The following is a 19,270-nucleotide window of genomic DNA, read 5'->3' as shown; positions in this document are numbered from 1 at the left end:
GCAAGAAATCATCATGTTAAATAGATGTGTCAGAGTCATTAGGTATAGACCTCTTTTTTCATGAACAGAAGAGCCTCCCTTCTGATTTTTTCTATTCTCTCTGCAAAGGAGCCATGAGACTCCTTTCTCTGTCTGCTAGAGAAAGATTACTTTGTTTGAAGACCATGAAGAGCCTGAAGAACTGACAAAGTGGTTGCTAAGGTTTGTTGGGTTGGGCCCCTGGGGGTATGTCACTTCAAAAGGATACCACCCATTTAAGGGAAGATACGGATGCCCTGCAATCTTAAGTGGGCCACCAGCACCTTGGTGATGATGGACCAAGATCAGCCCAAAAGGCAGGGCTTTGAATTGATAGTGGGCACTGAGGTAACAGAAACAAAGGTACTTGTGAGATGGACTGGGTAATAATATGAAAATAAGCTTCCAAAAGACCTACTGAAAGGAACCAATCCCTTGGAAGTATGTGATGACTGTTTGAAGGCTCTCCATCTGAAGTGCCTGTACTTTACAGACCAGTTGACAAATCTGAAGTCCAGTATCAGACCAGTCTCATAGCCAAATGGATCTTCTGGCTACAGTTGAGCGAGCAGAAAAGGTCAAGGAATCTCTGGAAGCATCAGCTACAAAGACTAAGGAATTACAGATCTTAAGTAAAGCTTTATGTAGAGAATTTGCATCTAGGCCCTGGTTTTTAAATATATCTTGCACCCATAATATGGCCACCTGAGCAATGAGATGCTGTCGAAGATATACAGAGAAGGCAGAGGCCTCATGGAAGTGTTTGAGTGAAGTGTCTTCCCTCTTCTCATTAGAGTCCTTAAGGGCCAAATCTCTTTCCTGGGGTGCCAAATCATTAGACAGAAGCGCTAAAATTGGCACCTCAGTAAGGAAGGTTTTAAGAAGATTCATCACTTCTGGAGGAAGTGCGCTACATTAAAGCTCTATCTGCTTCATGTGAGGTTATTCCCATTCTGATTTAACTATGTCATTGAAATCAGATGAAAAAGGAGTAACTCATTCCCCTTCTCCAGAGTCAGAAAAATCCCTGTGAGACATTGAGTGAAGGGAGGTTACATCAAGATCTCTAGAAAAAGGTAAGGTAGGGACTGTTCTCCCTGTTGGCTCCTCATCAGAGGAATGAATTGCCTCTGCTTCTGAACTTGGTTGCATAGTTGCAACGTTAGATCTAGCCCTGCTGTAGTTCTTTGGAGGAATTGGAGGGGCAAAAACTGCATGTTAGGTAGATGATGTAGGACAGGGAGCTCTGGATCTTTTGTATAATGCGTAGCCTGGGGAGGGGGGCAGTTGGCTCAACTATTTAAGCTCATTAGCAACTATGGTGGAAAACTGTTTCAGCCATGAATCCTGACTGGAGAATGGCACAGGAACAGAGGAAGGTACTGGAAAAGCTTACTCAAAATGACTAGCTTCTGCTTGCGATTCAAAACAGCCCCCTTGCTTAGGCCTGTCCCTCAACTGGATTGCTTGCTTAGGCTTTCCACCCCAAGCAACTCTGATTGAGCTTTGCTGAGGAGAAACAGAGAGCTCACCTTGTGGAAAAGAAGTGGTTGGGGAATTAAGGCGATCCATCCCTTCTGTATCTATGACTTCTTCTGACTGTTCATCTGCACTAGCAGTGGTAGCCATATGATCAAGATCTGGCATTTGGGGCAGCCAAGCAACTTCAGCAGCCTCCGCAAGATCAGAGGCAGAGATGATTTCAGCTTCAACAAAACTTATTTGTTGAATAAACAATGTTTAACTGTTTACATACCAATTCACAAGAAAGGAGATATAAAAGACTGCAGCAACTATAGGACAATAGCACTAATCTCACATGCAAGCAAAATAATGCTCAAAATTCTGCAGCATAAACTCCAACCATACATGGAGAGAGAAATTCCAGAGGTGTAAGCAGGATTCAGAAAAGGGGCATTAGGGGCCACACTGCAAACATGTGATGGCTAATAGAGTGCACCAAAGAATTCCAAAAAAGAATCAGCATGTGTTTTATAGACTACAGCAAAGCATTTGACTGTATAGATCACAAAAAGCTACGGAACGCACTCAAAGACATGGGCATGCTACTACATCTGATAGTCCTAATGAGGAATCTGTACCAAGGACAAGAGGCCACCATCAGTACAGAATTCAGGGAAATAGGGGTTCCCAATAGGCAAAGGGGTCAGGCAAGGCTGCATCCTATCACCCTACTTGTTTAATTTATATACACTCGTCCCCCGGGATACGAATGCGCCGCGTTACGAAATTTCCGGGTTACGAAAAAAAAATACAAAATAATTCCGGGTTACGAAGGTTTTTCCGGCTTGCGAAAAAAGTTTTGGTGCTTTTCGGTGCCATTTTGCTCGGAATCGCGGCTTTTCCCCATTAGCGCCTATGGCAATTCGGCTTGCGAAAGACTTCCGGGTTACGAAAATGGCGGCGGAACGAATTAATTTCGTAACCCGGGGGACGAGTGTACTGAAAACATAAGAAAAGCAGAATTAGAATCAGAGAAAGGAGGAGTAAATATAGGAAAAAGCAACATTAACAACCTAAGATATGCAGACAACACCATAATATTAGCAGAAGACATTCAGGAATTGGAACAGTTAATAAGGAAGGTCAACAATGGAAGTGCAAAGGCCAATCTGATGCTGAACATAAAGAAAACAAAAATAATGACCACAGAGGAAATACACAAATTCAATCTAGACAATGAGGATATTGAAATAGTTAAAGGATTCCCATATCTAGGATCAAACACTGACCAGAATGGAGACTGCAGTCAAGAAATAAGAAGACTAGGATTGGGCAGCTATGAAAGAACTGGAAAAGATACTGAAGAGTAAAGACATACAACTGAGCACTAAAGTCAGAGTTGTTCAGACCATTGTATTCCCAGTTTCCATGTACGGATGTGAGAGCTGGATAGTGAAGGAAGCAGATAGAAAATCAACTCATTCAGAATGTGGTGCTGGAGAAGAATACTTAGGATACCATGGAAAGCAAAGAAGACAAACAAATGGCTTCTCGAACAGATCAGACCAGGGCTCTCCTTGGAAGCAAAGATGATCAAGTTGAGATTATCGTACTTTGGCCACATAATGAGAAGGCACGGATCTCTGGAAAAAACAATAATGCTAGGAAAGGCAGAGGGTAGAAGAAAGAGAGGAAGACCACAAAGCAAATAGACTCAATCGGGGTTGGGGGGTTGGGCAAGAGCTTACAAGATCTGGGCAGGGCAGTGGAGGATAGGGTTTCTTGGAGATGTCTCATCCACGGGTTGCCATGAGTTGGAACTGATTCAAAGGCAGCTAACAACAACAACAAATGTTTATTTCCTCTACAGCTAATTCAAGCTCCCAAACTGCAGCAGTGGTTCTGGAGGAGCAGTAGGGACTGTAAGCAAGTGCACATCTTTACAGCCACCGGGGGGAGGGGGTGTCTTTTAAGAGTGCTCGCACATCCCAGGCAACTCTCACAAACTAGGAAAATAGCGATGTGAAATGGAGAAAGACAACATGTCATGAGACTGTGGGGTTTTTTGGGGGGGGGAGGCAAATTGGACAGAGAGAAAAACAGCACGGAAGACAGAGGAAACAAGAGAAAGTGGAGGAGCAAGCATACAACTTTTCCTGGCTAAGGCAAGGAAAAAGAACTGAGGAGGAACTATGGTTTGAACAAGAAATACTCTTCAAAATTAATACATGATCTCTTGCCTTTCCTGGATGGCAACTAGAATTAATCCTTTCTTGGATGGCTCCTTTTTCACTGAGTGAGATTGCAATGGATCCTAACTTAGAACAGAAGGTTTCTGTACAATAGATGATCCCACTGGTAGAAGGGGTAGTGGACAATTTTCACCAACTTTCTCCTTCTCTGCAGGCCCAATTTCATTTGGAAGGGCCTCTAACCTGCCAGGACTGATTTTTGGATAGAAGTCCTCCCTGTTATCTGTTCTTGAATGGAACTCCACTCAAGGAATGGGGCTACTGCCAGAAGCAAAAATTGGATCAAAGACAATCATATTTTCTAAACTGAGAGCATAAAACCATTTTCTAGAGAGAAAAAAACAATTCTCCTGATAGCTTCCTTTACAGACAAGCCATATAAGAGTTAAAGAGAGAAAAATGTGTTCAGACATAAATTTGTGCCACCATGCTCTCTCCAAATTAGTTTTCTTTCACTCAAAGGATGATCTGCTTTTAGTCAGGGTTTATTGAGTTCTCTGAAGATGCCTGCCACAGATGCTGGCGAAATGTCAAGAATAAACTCTTCTAGAACATGGCCATATAGCCTGAAAAACCCACAAAAAACTGTTTATTGAGTTTCTTGGGGAAAATAAGTTAATCTTCTTCATAGTCAAAAGAACTGTTCAAAAGAACCCCAGAGAAGGAATTTTCTGAGGGACTAGGTTTAATCCAGGGTGGAATTAGAAAATACTGCACTGTTAATATAAAAATAGATGGTAAAACAGCTAACAGAGCCACTCTGGGTCTCAGTAAGGTAGGCTATAAATAAAATATTTAAAGAAAATACAACTTGCTTTCCAGCAACCACCTTCTCTCTCTGAGAAATCTGCAGGGCATAATGGGGTCAGTGAGAAACTATCTAGTTCTCCTAGTAAACAGTTAGTCAATTTGGCACTTTTTATCAATTTGAAAAGGACTCAGACATTTCCTGCAATTTAATCTAAGACCATTTTTCTTTCTAAGAACAGGAAAAGCCTCGAGAGATTCCCACAGTGATCACAACAGGGAACACGGCATCTAATAAAGAAGGGGAGAGTTAACTACAACAGCAGCTGTTTTGTTGCTCACTTACTGCACTGGAACACTGGAGCCTGACATATAACTCTCTACTGATTTCTTCCTTGAGTTATTTTTCACTTTCTAAAACAGAGGTGGGAAACTGCTGGTGCATTTCTATAGTGTTCTGTTACCAAAATGTAGCTTAAATTCAGTGATATACTAGTGGGAGAGGGTGAAGAAAATCCAGTATTTTCACTGTAAAAGCACAGTTTTTCATTCAAAACAAGCAAGGAGATTCATGCACTTGGAAGCACAAATTTACCTGCTAGGTTCAGTTTTTGTTTAGAAGGAAAAATATACTTTAAAGTGAAATGCTACATTTTTGCTGTTGTTCTGCTGAATTTTGATAACAAATGCATGCTGCATATGCATGCAGCTCCAGACCCATGCTTTCGTTTTCTGAAATAAAACCATTTTCTGGGGGAAAACAATTCACCTTATAGGTTGCTTTACAGACAAGACATGATTTGTTTCTCAGTCTGATCTACCTTCATATATATTTTTCTTATTCATTCCTCAGACACACAATTTAGATCTACTGATTATTTCTTTCTGTAGCACTTCCCTGAAGTAATCTGAATCAACTTTGTATTACAGCTACACATGGGTACACATATTGATAAAAAAATGAGGGGTTGGGATTATTGGTGTGGTTGCCAAATTTAGCTCATTGTGCACTATTCTTTTCTTTTTATCTGTTGGTATTCACAGACCATTTTCATTAATATTGCATTCAGGTATTTTTCTCTTTTTCTTTAGAGGTTCTGTTGCTATTATTTTAGTTAAGTGTTGGATAGGATAGGATAGGGAGAAGAGAAATAAAACCTTGACCTGTTGGCAAACCAGAATTTAAGAACTGATAAGGAGGAGAGGGAAGTCAATGTCTGCAATTGAAAAGAACTTTGGGCTACTGGTGCATGGGGAAGACCCATAATATGTGGATTGCTCCTCCAGTCTACCAGTAAATAAAGAGTGACCAGCCAGAGAGAATTCTCTTTAAATGATTCATTCTAGCTTTATTGTATATTTGTAAGCACTATTGTATGTATAGTTTCTGCTCATTAACATACTGTACTTCATAAAATACTTTTCCCTTTGGTCAATACTTCTAACAATCCAAGTTTCTTACTCTCATATTTCTATTTATAATAGCTTTAGACTGTTTTCTGTTATTTCAGAAACAATTATTAATCTGTTGCTTTTTATTTGTTTATTTATATTTTTATTTTGTTCATTGCACAGCAATAATCTCTCAAATTTCAGTATGGTACAAACGTCATTAGTGTCCTGGTGATAAGCACTATACACAAAGGGAAATTAGAAGTTCTGCCTGCTATCAGGCTTATGAAGCAAATATAAAGAAAGAAACAAAAGAAAGGAAAGGAAAAGACAAACACAAGAGAAACAATATGCAGATGAAAACAGAGACATGGCTGAAGGCCTACCAGCATCTCCTGTCAATTTTACTTTATTTCACAACAAACTGCTCTGCATTTATTTAAAAGCCACAAGAATATTCTTTCATTTAAAGGCATGATAGAAAAAAAAAAAACCCCTCACAACTGCTCTAGAATATATTCTTAACAAGTAGAAATCTATTTCAGCAGCTTCAGTGTGCAAACCTATATCTCCTCCATTGTTATCTGTGGGTTTTCTGGGCTATGTGGCCGGATTCTCGAAGAATTTATTCCTGACGTTTTGTCTGCATTTATGGCTGGCATCTTCAGAGCGGCCCCAGCCACAGATGCAGGCAAAATGTCAGGAATGAATTATTCCATAACACGGCTACATAGCCCAGAAAAGCCACAGAAAACAACAGATGCCACCATGAAAGCCTTTATCTTATCCTCCCTTACACATCTGGTCATGATTTTCACTAAGTTTTTTAGACTCTTCAGTGAACCTTCTCCCAAACCAGATGATATGAGATATCCAAATTAATAGGGAGGTGGAGATGGTTCTTTCTTTTAGGTGGGCTCCAATATTTTGTTTTTATGGACAGTTAAGAAATATTAAATCCAAAATCCTAGGGTCAGGGAGTCACACTGTATCCCTCTCAATCTACTGGGACTGCTGAATTGCTGCTGCTGTTGAAATCTAGTAGCAGAGCAATGGCAACAGTGCCCTCTTTCTATGGTGCACTAGTGGGCCAGAGTATCCTCCTGCACAACAAAACAGTCTGGGGAAGCGGTGCTGGGGCAAAAAGAGAAACACTGGGGCATTTGGGAGGAAGAGGGCGTGAAGGGATCAAAATGGGAGTGAGAAGACTAGTGTGGAGTGTTTTAGGGATATGGCAATGATTTAAGCAATGTCAACAAGGCAATATAATTAGGCTATCTGCCCCTGCTTTATATTACATATGTTATCTACCTTTCCTTACATTATGTCCCTGATGTGATGCTTTAAGAGTTACTAAATAAAATGACAGGTTATGCACTTCTGTTTGGTTAGTTGTTCATGAATATGCATTTATATGTATGTGGATTAGAGACAAAACACATCCCTAACAGATTAATTGCTAGAACTGAGAGGGGGAGGCTGAATACAAGAGTATATCTACAGGAATTCAAACAAATAAAGTTTTAATAAGGCAACTCAACCATAACAGCAATTCATCAGCAATCACATCCAGAAAATATAGTCTGGGAGCATATGAGAGTGGAAGAAAAAGATGAAAGGGAAGATACGGCCTTGGTAATTCCAAAATAAATTGATGACCTATATACAGACATTTATATCTAATTTGGCCCAGACACTCAGTATGGTGTGGAGGCATATTGCAGCCCAAGAGAGCAATCAAATATATTCTAGGTCCAATTAAGCAAGCACCATTTACACCCATAACCATCCTTTGAAAATTTTTGGAGGAAAACTCCCCTCAAAAGAAGCTTTATTTATTTTCTAGCTCTCAGACGTAGATTGCTTGCATAGGGGTTTGAATATTTATAGGAATGAAGGAAACAAATACAGTTGTCCCTCCGGATTCACGGGGGTTAGAGGAACAGTACCTCCACGAATATGGAAAATTCGTAAATAAGATAAGCCCCTCCCACTTCCCCTCTGATGTCTGGGACGGCTGTCTGAGACATGGGAGGGACAAGAGAGCTTGCTCGGCTCTTCCTCCGCCCTCCCATGCCTTTAACCAGCTCTGGGAAGCTAGTTAAAGAGACAGGTGGTTGGGGTGAAAGAGGCACACACGTGCGCCTGCCTCCCTTCATCTCCCCGCCCTTCAGTCCCTTCCCACAGCTGGCTAGAGGGACAGGAGGGGGGGGGATGAGGAGAAAGAGGCATGCGCCTGCTTCTCCTCTTCCCCTCACCCTTCAGTCCCTTCAGTCAGTGCTGGGAAGGAACTGAAGGAAGGGAGGATGAGGAGAAACAGGTATGTGCCTACTTCTCCTCTTTCCCTTGCCCTTCAATCCTTCTAGCCGGCTGTGGAAAGGGACTGAAGGGTGAGGGGATGAAGGGAGGCAAGCACGTGCCTTTTTCTCCTCTTCCTCCCGTCTTTCAATCCCTTCCCAGGACTGGCTGAAGGCACTGGAGGGTGAGAGGAAGGGGAGAAGCAGGCACTCGCTTGGCTCTTCCCAGAGTCGGTTGAAGACACAGGAAGGTGGGGAGATGAAGAGAAGCAGGGACACGCCTGACTCTCTTCAACTCCCTGCCCTCTTCCGTCTTCCCAGAGCCGGTTGAAGACACAGGAGTGCAGGGAGATGAAGAGAGGCAAGAGTGTCCCTGACTCTCTTCATCTCTCTGCCCTTCTGTCTCTGCCCTCCCATTCGCAAATAATCAAAACAGTGAATCTGAAGTCTGTGAATCCGGAGGGACAACTGTATATAACACAAAAAATATGTAATGTTTTAGGCTCATTGCATTCTGTTTTCATCATGAAACTATTCAGTCCAAGGACTGCAGCCTACCTGGTATCCTGATGAAAGACCAGCCATTTGGAGGTCTGATTCCCAGCAGTCCTCCTGGATGCTCAGGAAACAAATGAGAGCATCTTCTCAGCCAGCCAACTGCAAGTTCTGGTGCACCATGTAATACACACTGCTTTGCTTCAACATTTCCTCCTTCTTTAAGTGCTTTTCGCTCATGCTCTGCACTTTGATCATTGCAGTAAAAGTCTAGTGGCACAGCTGTTACCTGTAAATGAAAATATGGTGAAAATATTCACTGAGAATTAAACACATGCAACAAATTAGCTTCCTTTAGGAATATAGTGAAGCAGAACATTTATGAAACTAATTAGTATTCTCTAGATCTAACAGAATGGCTTCAAACAGTGGGAAATATTAAGTAGCACTATGGCTAGTAGAAATATTCAGCCCCTTTAACTTTTCCCTGTTTGCTGTGTTGCAACCTGGAAGTGAAAGAGATTTAATAATTAATATTACCACTTGCTGTATACAAGATACCCAACACTGTAAAGCTGCTAAATATTTGTATTGTGGAACAAATTTTTTTTAAAAAAACAAACAAACTTGCAATTGTTGGTTGTGTACTTATTCACCCCTTTGCTGTGATATATCTAAATAAGCCCTGGCCATTCACTGCCATTAGAAGTCACATTAGGCACTAAACAGAATCAAAGGTAAAAGTAAAGGTAAAGTTTTCCCCTTTGACATGATTGTCAATTCGTGTCTGACTATGGGGGCAGTATTCATCTTCATTACTAAGCCGAAGAGCGAGCGTTGTCAAAGACAACTCTGTGGCAGAATGACTGCACAGAACACTGTTACCTACTCACCAAAGTGGTACCATTTTATCTACTTGTACTTTTACATGCTTTCAAACCATTAGGTTGGCAAAGCTGGAACTAGTGATGGGAGTTCATTCTGTCACATGGCACCTGGGCCTCAAACTTCAGACATCAGATCTTACATAGAGTCTACCAGTATGCAATTCCAGCACTACAAGATCCCAGATGGGATATACCTCTTTCTGGAAGGCTTCAGAGTTTGTTGGAGAGTATATCTAAATGAAGAACATTAAGCAGGCCAAAAAGCTATCAAAATAAATCTAGAAGCAAGATGTGCAGAAGCACTACCCAGGCTTGGGTTATTTTAAAATCCCCAAACTGTAAGCATTCCCCAGAGCACAAATAAATCCATTATTATAAAATGAAAATACTGTAATCTGTTTCAACCTTGACTCTGCCCGAAAAGGCCATCCTCCCAAATTTAGTGAGAGGGTGCGGAGGGCATTGTTCAGAGAAACAATCAAAAGGCCATTGGTAACTCTGAAGGAGCTAGAGAAATCCTTAGCTGAAATCAGATAAACTGTCAATGGAACAAGTATCACCTGGGAAGTCCACTACGCTGGGTGTTATGGAAGAGTGATGAAACGAAAGCTACTTCTAAAACAAACTAGTATCAAATTCTGTTTGGAGTTTGCAAAAAAGCATGTATGAAACACAGTAAACATGAGGAAGATGTTTCCCTGGTCCAATGAGACCAAAATTGAATTTTTCAAGCTTCTTGCAAAACACTATTTGTAGAAGAAAGATGACGGTGCTTGTATTCCTGAGAACATGTTGCAAAGACACATTTCCTCTGCAGTGACTGGAAAGCTGGTCAGGAATGAGGCCAAGATGGAGGGAATAAAATAATGGATAGTTCAAGAGGAATCTCTGTTTCAGTCCACAAGGAAGTTAGGACTGGGGTGGAGGTTAAGCATGACACTGACCAATGGCCAAAGTAACACTGGCATGGTTTAAAAACAAGAACATGAATGTCCAGTCAAAACTCAGACTTCAACATATTCATGTATACGTTCTTGGGCACACCATTCCCCTCCCCCCCAGTGTCCCAGGAACCAGCAATAGGTTTGTAGCCAGTGAATATGTTTCTTTCTTTCTGTGACATTCTCCAGGGAACACTACTATGAAGAGCACTGGTGTAAAGTGTTCTTTTTGTAGTCCATTATCTTTGCAAGGACCTAGTACAACTACAGCAATGGCCTGAAGAATGCTGTGGATATACCTCAGAAACATCGCAGAGTAGCACCCACAATGTGTGTATGTGTGTGCAAATTGCAAAAAAGGGTGGTGTGGTGGTAGTTGTTTTCTTCTGTTAATCTTTCCAAGACATAGCACTTTATTTCAGCTAGACAATCAACCTGAACGCAAAATTCTATTTCTGTATTTATAACACCAAAGCTTTCAGCTTATCTTCCTTTGCATGCTACTTTCTCTCCTGTCAGCTTCAGTATGAATTACCCAGCCATGCAAACAATGCTGCCAACACAGGAATCTAAGCTGTACACCAAACTAGCTATTTTGGACCATCTCCATCCTTTTAAGCTTTGCTGCTGTCTGCATGAAGAAGAACATTAGCCAAACAGCTGCCTCTTGTAATGGCTGAATAGTTGAATAGTGTCAAGATAAGGAGTGTTTCAGCAGACAGTCACATTTTGCAAAATTTTAAAAAAAAATCTATAGTCTTATCTATTTTCAAAAGGCTAAAAGACAAACCCATGGTGTCAACCTGTACAGCAAGCAACTGCTCCCAAGTCCACAGATTTTCACAGTAAAACACTGAAAGCCAAAGCAACAAGAGGGTCACAATGGCAAGTAAGAGTGATAGAGAAACTGCACAAGTTATCATTAGTGGTTATAATCTCTGATTCTACATTAGCACAGCAGACAAGTGTAGGGAACATCTCCCATCTTGGCAAGGAAAATGCAGTGACAGCGAAGGACTATCTACTGTACCTGTACTATTATAGAATGCACTACTTTGTTTCTGTAAGGAAAATAAGCACAATACACATATCTAGAATTAAAATAAGGCATCACCCAGAAGTTCTCCAAATAAAGAGAACCTTTACAATTTCCTAAGCCCATAAAACAGCCCTATGAAGAGGTAAAGCATGAATTTAGACAATTTGCTTGACTATTCAGGTATCTATGCTGGCAAGCATATTAAAACAAACAGCTATGCAAAGTGAGCATATAACACTTTAAAGCAGAAATAACAGAGAGAATAAAAATCTAACCAAAAAATACAGTGCGCCCGTGCCATACGCAGGTGCACTATACATGGCTTTCAACTTATGCTGAAGCCGTGCGACAAAAAGATGAATGGCACATGTGCCGCAAGCACGAGTCCCATTATACTGATTGGGGTTTGAGTATACACGCTTTTTGCCTTACGCGGGGGGTGGGGTCCGGAAAGGACCACTGTATAGGTCAGAACTCTTTATTTAGAGGGGCACATATAGCTCCCCCTGAAAATAGTGACTGACAAGAGTGATGCTGCCCACTAGTTATATCTGCTATTAAGTCCAAGGCTGGGTACGTCACAGTTTCTAGAACACAGTGTTATACTTGTGGATAGAATCACAGGGAAAACATTTACACTGTCAGGACATTATCATCACTATGAGAAATGCTGACCATAACTGGGAAGGTGGTGGGGAACGAATGAGCAAAACACATTCTTGTCTCCTCAGCCAATATAATATTATACCTCTCAAAGACATAAAGTAAAAGCACTTACCAGAAATCAGAAAACAAAACAAAACATGAAAGTCCAAATCTTGCCACAACAGCCAATTATGACATAGCTTTAAGAGTATAACTACCCCGCCCCAAGAAACATATATCACCTATCAAGACATACACTTTTGGCTTTTTGTAATCACTTTATTTAAATAACAACTATAATATTTTAATTTAGACCACATCAGATTCCACTGATGGGTGTTAAGAACTAAGTAATTCATCAAGAAACGTCCTTCCTTGGTTCCCTGTTCCCTCATCACTGCCTAATTAAAATCTGTACAGCCTTCTCCACAATGATGGGTTGTGGAAGTGGTTTATAATTCTGAATAATTAAAGTAGAATAACACTCCTGGCTTCATTAAATGCATTTGAAAAGTGCATTTTCTATTCCAAGATTAATTTGTTTCCAATAAACTGAATTTATTTTATTTTAACACAGACCATAGTTTGTTCTGAAATTCAACTTCTGCCCCACACCCCTCATGTGCCCCTCCTGGAGTTGCGTTATTAAACCTGAATAAAACATAGCAATATTTTTGAGGTCCTTTTATAATAATCAAAAGCATGACAGATTTTGCCAGCACATTATGGTGTAATGTTTCTTTAGAGCCAATCTGCTTTTACTGCTCTGTAAATAAACTTGGAGAAAAGAACTAGAAATATCTTCTAATCCTTTACTGCTCTATAGAAGGATAAGCCTGAGGTTCCTGTGGTTGTCATGCTGGTATTTGTAAAGGAATAAATTGCAGTTGCAGCTGGAGACTTATCAACTTATGAGTCTGCTTTATACTAACTGGTATAGTCAAAATTACACCTATGTGGAACTTGCTGGCCACTAAGGCCTTGTACAGACGGGCAGGAAGGGGCAGCGAGATGCCACCCCTTTCTCCCCAGATCGTTGCCACGGCAACTGCACAGGCACGGCAATGGTCCACTCCCAAAAGGAGCTGCGAAACACAGCTGCTTTCTGTGCCGGTGCGGCACCATTAGCGCCCTGGAGCAGCACGGTGATGTCTCTTGTGTGCCACCCCGTTTGGACGTGACGCACAAGGCACGTCATCGGCGTGTGTGCCATGTGAACGCATGCATGCCAAAATGGCACCGGGAGCCCTAATTCTGGCCCCAGGATGGTGCTTTTTGCACGTCTGTTTTGAGCCTAAGTTACTTTCTGGGCAAACAGATTTTTGTGGGGTTTTACATATATTAGAAAATGTTTCACCTTTTGAATGATATATTGTCATATAATATCACTTTGGAGAGTGACTAACATTTTGTCTAGTACTATATGTAATACAGTACTGCCATCTACAGTCAAGCAATAGGTAATGAAAAAAGCAAGGTTTCATACTGTATGGGAGGGGGATCTAGGACCTCACTACATGTTTTGGAAAGGAAATGTTTTACCTGCATAATAATTTTTAAGAGGATGAATTTGAGCAGAAATAAGGAAGATTAAGTCTGGAACAGGGATGTGCAAATATGCCCATGCAAACTTTTCATTAGCACATGCAGCATTATTTAAACATATCTGGAGGATTCGACAACTATGGTTCCATCATATGTGTATAAAGCACAATGTGCTGTAAAATACATTCCTTTAATTAGCCTCAGAATATACAGACATTTTGTTAAGTTTGAGATCTAAGGAGTGTTTTAAGTCAATGCTACTTGCAAATTGGACTGTCCCCCCTGTACTTTTCAAATCTGCTCCAGCCCCCCGCCGCTCTGCCACTCCAAAGCAGATATAATGGGATCAGAGAATTAATTCCTTCATCTTTGCTGGAAGAAGCAATTCCTATTGGTAGGAGCAGCTAATGAGATAAAACCCTATGTATGAGACCATGAAGTTTAAGACTTTTAAAATAAATTCCATGGATTAAAATACAGTTAAACTGAAGACAAAACTAAGGATCTACCAGATTGTGCTAGTTACTACACTTGAGTCTATCATTTGAAGTTACAGTAATTTTAAAAATCTAGACTTTTTATTGCATTTGATATATGACAGCTCAGTTTCATTAATCAAAAGTAAAAACAAATTTTGAACCGTGTATAATAAACATACAAGAAGAATATCTATAATGAAGTGTCAAGCTGACAATAAAAAAGCTCCTTTCAACATTCAGTCACTGCTACTTACAAAGAAAATGAATTTGATTAACCTTAAATAAAATCAAACTACCAAAAAAAACCACCCAACCTTATTTTAAAAACATAATACTTCATAAAGAATAACAGCACATCAAAACAAAATATATTCCCAAGAAATCTGGCCAAAAGTTTGCCAAAACAGAAAAGCCTTCAGTCAGCAAAATAAGGCTAAACTGGCAAGCAGTGGTGGTGCTTAAATCTATGGTCACTTTCAGGCAGATGCAAAATGTACTCTCCTAATGATACATGCAGAGCACCATTACTGACACACTTATAACAATCAACCTCTCTTTTGAGAACCAATAGAAATCACATGGACATAAACCAAGTACTGCCTGCATTGACTCCTAAGGACATTTTCTGTAAACAAAGTACTAAATGTGTTAAGCCTACTGTATAAACTCATGTATAAATCGAGAAATTGCAGTAAAAAAATTGACCTAAAAAAAAAAAACACGGATCAACGTAAGTACTGTACTTTAACTTTTTTTTTTAAAAGGTATCATCCCAGGATGAAAGGCAAGAATGTTATCTGTCCTGGAAACACTGACACCCCCCCCCGTGCTCTCTCATCCATCCAGCCTTTAGTGTGAGCATAAACTGTTATGCCTCCTGGGATTTTTAAACTTCTCTAGCATTGTCTTCCTTTGCTTCATTCTTTAGATCCTTTGTTACATGCCCCTAAATTTTACCCTTGATCTATCCACAGGTCATATCAAAATCCATATTTTGGCCACAAACCTCAGCTTAGAAATTAGGCTGATTTATAGTCAAGTCTATACAGTATGTCTACCCCAGATAAAACTTGCTTCTGAACAACATAACAACTATCTCTTTAATAGAGAATTAGAAAAGTTTATTTTAGAAAGATATCTTGCATTAAAAAAAAAAATGGAAAAAATATCCATTTAAAACCCCTAAAAAACCACACAGGGTTCTGCATCACTGAGGCTTTTTGTATAGCTTTTATGGCAGAAAGTCCAGGGGAGTCTGGAGGGCTGTCAAGGGTTGCAAAAACAGCCGGGAACCGCTGCAATCTTCCCACTCCATGCCAATCCATTTGAGAGCAAAACAATCATTCATAGAAAGAGAAAGACAGTCTGTTGTCATTTTAAGGTCAACGGAATGTGCTGTAATGTGCAAATCACAAACATCCCATGAAAGCAAGGAAATAGCCTACACCTTGCAGTAATCTGACAGGATCAAGGAATGGAGTCTGGCAGCAAGCTGTTTAATTATATTATGTTTCTAATATGCCTGCATGATAGTGTACCTATCTCAAAGCAGACAATGCTCACAGATGTGTAATTACTAAAACAAATACAGATTAGGAATTAAACATGTGGGTGACATGATTATAAAGAATGTGTGGTCCTTGTCTGCTTTTAGATTTTTACAGTACTTAGTCCTTATCCATAAATAGTGGGGATTTATTGCTCTGCTATCACTGTCAAATAACTAAGAGACATCATGCTGAAGAGCAAGTGAGTTAAAGCCAAAAATATTTCCACTTTACCTTCACTAATATTAACTTGGCAATGGGTGGAGATTATTTTGACAGCAGATGGTTGACTGCACTTGTGGCATCACATGCAATTGATCTAAGACACTCCATATTATGTTATCAAACGATTACTGGTTGCATGAAGTCAAAAGGCTTCCTATTTTATTGAACCATAAAAAGAGGTAACGATGCTAGATAAAGAAGTTATTATCCTAGATAAATATACCACCATTCTTTGCCATTTTGTTAGGATTAGAAGATATTTCTAGTTCATTTCTCCAAGTTTATTTATGAAGATTGTACGAGATACAGAAAACCAGTAATCTGGTGATTATATATATATATATATATATATATATATATATATATATATATATATAGGAACCAATTTTACGTTAAATCATTAATTAAATAAATTGATGCACAGTGCTCCCAAAACCAGAACAAACTATGGCCTCAAGCAGATGGGCCAAAAAACCTGTGGTGGGACCGTACTGGAGCCGTTTGTGCCAGGGTTGCAGCGACTGCACTAGCCCCACCCCAATCTGGGCCACTGCTGTGGTTCTGAATCAGGCTGGCAAAAGGAGTGGTTTTGTCCACTACTTTTGGCCTGGTTCTTTAGCCTTAGAGCAGTATCGGGTCAGCTTTCAGCCACATTCAGGACATGTGTCAACTAAACATCCCACTCCTAATGCGGCCCTTTTGGCCAGTCTGTTTCAGGACAATGATGAAAGAATGAGACCTCTGAGCCACAGCCTCCAGAAAATGGCAACAAAACATGTGAAAAGTGCTGAGGAAAGAAACCAGAAAACCAAATCACAGAACAAAAAGGAACAAGAACAAAAAGGGATAATTGGTGGTAGTGGGAGGGGGGGGGATAAAAGTAAAATTAAGTTTCTATCTGTCTGTATCATTTGATAATGTCTGGCTGGATTTTCAACAAAATTAGAAGATCTTTGGAGGGACTTCCAATTATTTTTTCATCAAATTTTCAAATTTGGAGGGAATTTTGTGGTGGCTGGTTCTTTTTATATTTACACAAATTACATGGCACATCATTTGCAAGACATTTCTGAGTTTAAAAAATTACAAAAAGGTTTTCACTAAATTTGGAGGGAATGTTTGGGAAAGTCTGAATTATCATACATGCTATGTTCCTTTTGTAATATTCACTTTGGGAAGGCCCTAGAGGCACACTAATGAATTTTCATTTCCAAAGTGTAGTGTATTTGCTGGCTAAGAGACATGCTCTTCTAAGGGCAAATGAGAAAGAGGTATAATGTGAGAAACACCCAAAGAGACAGGCAGTCACCTTTCAGAGCAGTTGCTGCAGATTCTCTGAGTCAATGCTGGGTACTATAGCCAGTGCCATATAAAAAGAAAGGTTTTTTTTTAAAAAAAAATCAAGGTATATGAAGTGAAGTCATCTCCTAGAAGCTACTATTATGGTCACTCAAACAGAAATGAGCAGGAATGCAGGAGTTACACTCTTCCTGAGCACATGGAGTTGGAGTTATTTTTTAACTCCCCATTTTCTCTCTGCAAAGTGAAAAAAAAATTCCTCATGACTTAATAATAATAATAATAATAATAATAATAATAATAATTTATATTCCACTTAATCACTTGGAATCCAAGCGGATTACAACAATAAAACAAGATACAGTTAAAATTCTAAAAAAAAACCTATCCCTCCCATCCAGTATAAAATCATAGTAATCCTAAAAAGAGATCAAACCAGAGAGACATTAAAACAATAGTATAAAATCGCAGTTAAAATCAGTAGAAGATTTGTAAAAAAGAACTGTACAGCAGGGGTCCAGATAGGATGGAAAAGGGGATGGAGAAAAGAGGAGAGAAGTGAAGGGGGAGGAGGCAGAAAAATAGAGGTGGACCTAGTCTGGAAAGGCCTGCCGGAAAGGTTTCCAAGTTGGTAATCTGATGGATCTCATCCGGCAGGTCGTTCCAGAGTCTAAGAGCAACTGCTGAAAAGGAACGCTGAGTCACTGCTGAAAGTCTAGTCCTCTTTGGTTGAAGCAGATTCTTCCCAGCAGAACGAAGAGTGCGGGGAGGATGATATGGGAGAAGGCGTTCCCACAAGAAGTCAAGACCCAAGCCATGTAGTATATGTAAATCTTCTATACAATGCAACAGTTGAGTACAAAGTTTGCATGAATCTGGACCACACATACTGGCACCCACAAACATGATGTACAACATACAAATATCAAGAATTCAAAGATAAAGCAGTATTAGTCTGTAGAATCAATACGTACAGATCTTGTAGCACCTTTGGGACTAACTGAAAGAAATAAATTGGCAACATGAGCTTTCATAGACTTCAGTCTTCTTCGTCAGATGTTTTTTATTTTAATTTTTAAAAGCATCTAAGGAAGTAGATGCTTTTAAAAACAAAAATAAAAAGCATCTGAGGAAGTAGACTGAAGTCTATGAAAGCTCATGCTGCCAATTAGTCTCAAAGATGCTACAAGATCTCTCTACATACAAATGTCAAGTAAGGGAGGAAAAACCTCATCCTTTGAATCAACCACAACAATTGTATAGGGGCTGAGTTTCTAACAATTAAGCAGAGCTAGATTAAACTCTGAAAGAATAAAGAAAAGGAACAGAAAATAAAATATAAATGTAACATAACACAAACTACAATGAATACTGGACTACTAGACATAATATTTTACAGAAAAATATTCAGAACAGAGCAGAAAAGACTTACCCTTGGACTCACTACAGACAGGAAGGATGGCAACTCTGTGATTTGACAACACTGTTTCCATGAGGTAGCTGATCGTTGATGAATGATGTAATCAGAGTAGCCAATTACTGCTTTACAGTGGCTTGTGAATACAAGGTTCTAAAATAAATAAAATTCAAAATGTATTCTAAAGATTTGAAAATATTTTTTTTAATTTTCAGAACATGCATACCTAAGGTCCAAAACAGATTGCAGAAATAATCCAGTTTGATACCACTTTAACTGTCTTGGCTCAATGCTAGGGAATTCTGGGAACTGCAGTTTTGTGAGACATTTAACCTTCTCTGTCAGAGAGCTCTAGTACATAAAAACAATTCCCAGGATTCTGTAGCACTGAGCCAGAGCAGTTAAAGTGGTCTCAAACTGGATTATTTCTGCAGTCTGTTTTGGATCTAAGAGGGAAGCAGGTGGGCAGGAAGGAATGGCCAGAAGCCACTCCCAGCCCAATCACCCTGGGGCTGTGGCATTGTTCCAAAAGGAGCAGAAAAAATATGCTCCTTCTGGGGCTGGTTTTGGGCTGTCTTGGC

At 39.8% G+C, this 19,270-nt stretch overlaps 1 protein-coding gene across 2 annotated transcripts in view; it reads right to left on the bottom strand.

Moving 5' to 3' along the window:
* The window catches only part of INO80 (INO80 complex ATPase subunit), a 97,461-nt gene that overhangs the window by 21,862 nt on the left and 56,329 nt on the right, over window positions 1-19,270 (bottom strand). For both annotated transcript variants that reach the window (XM_042448382.1, XM_042448392.1), the window contains 2 exons: window positions 18,705-18,842; window positions 8,729-8,954 (listed from right to left, as the gene is read on the bottom strand). In XM_042448382.1, the coding sequence (XP_042304316.1) occupies window positions 8,729-8,954; window positions 18,705-18,842 (364 nt within the window). The remainder of the gene's footprint in view (window positions 1-8,728; window positions 8,955-18,704; window positions 18,843-19,270) is intronic.

Source organism: Sceloporus undulatus, chromosome 1 (genome assembly GCF_019175285.1).
Source record: "Sceloporus undulatus isolate JIND9_A2432 ecotype Alabama chromosome 1, SceUnd_v1.1, whole genome shotgun sequence".
NCBI classification, from domain to species: Eukaryota; Metazoa; Chordata; class Lepidosauria; order Squamata; family Phrynosomatidae; genus Sceloporus; species Sceloporus undulatus.
The sequence above is the reverse complement of the archived record's forward strand: the minus strand, read 5'-3'. Positions and strand labels throughout refer to the sequence as shown.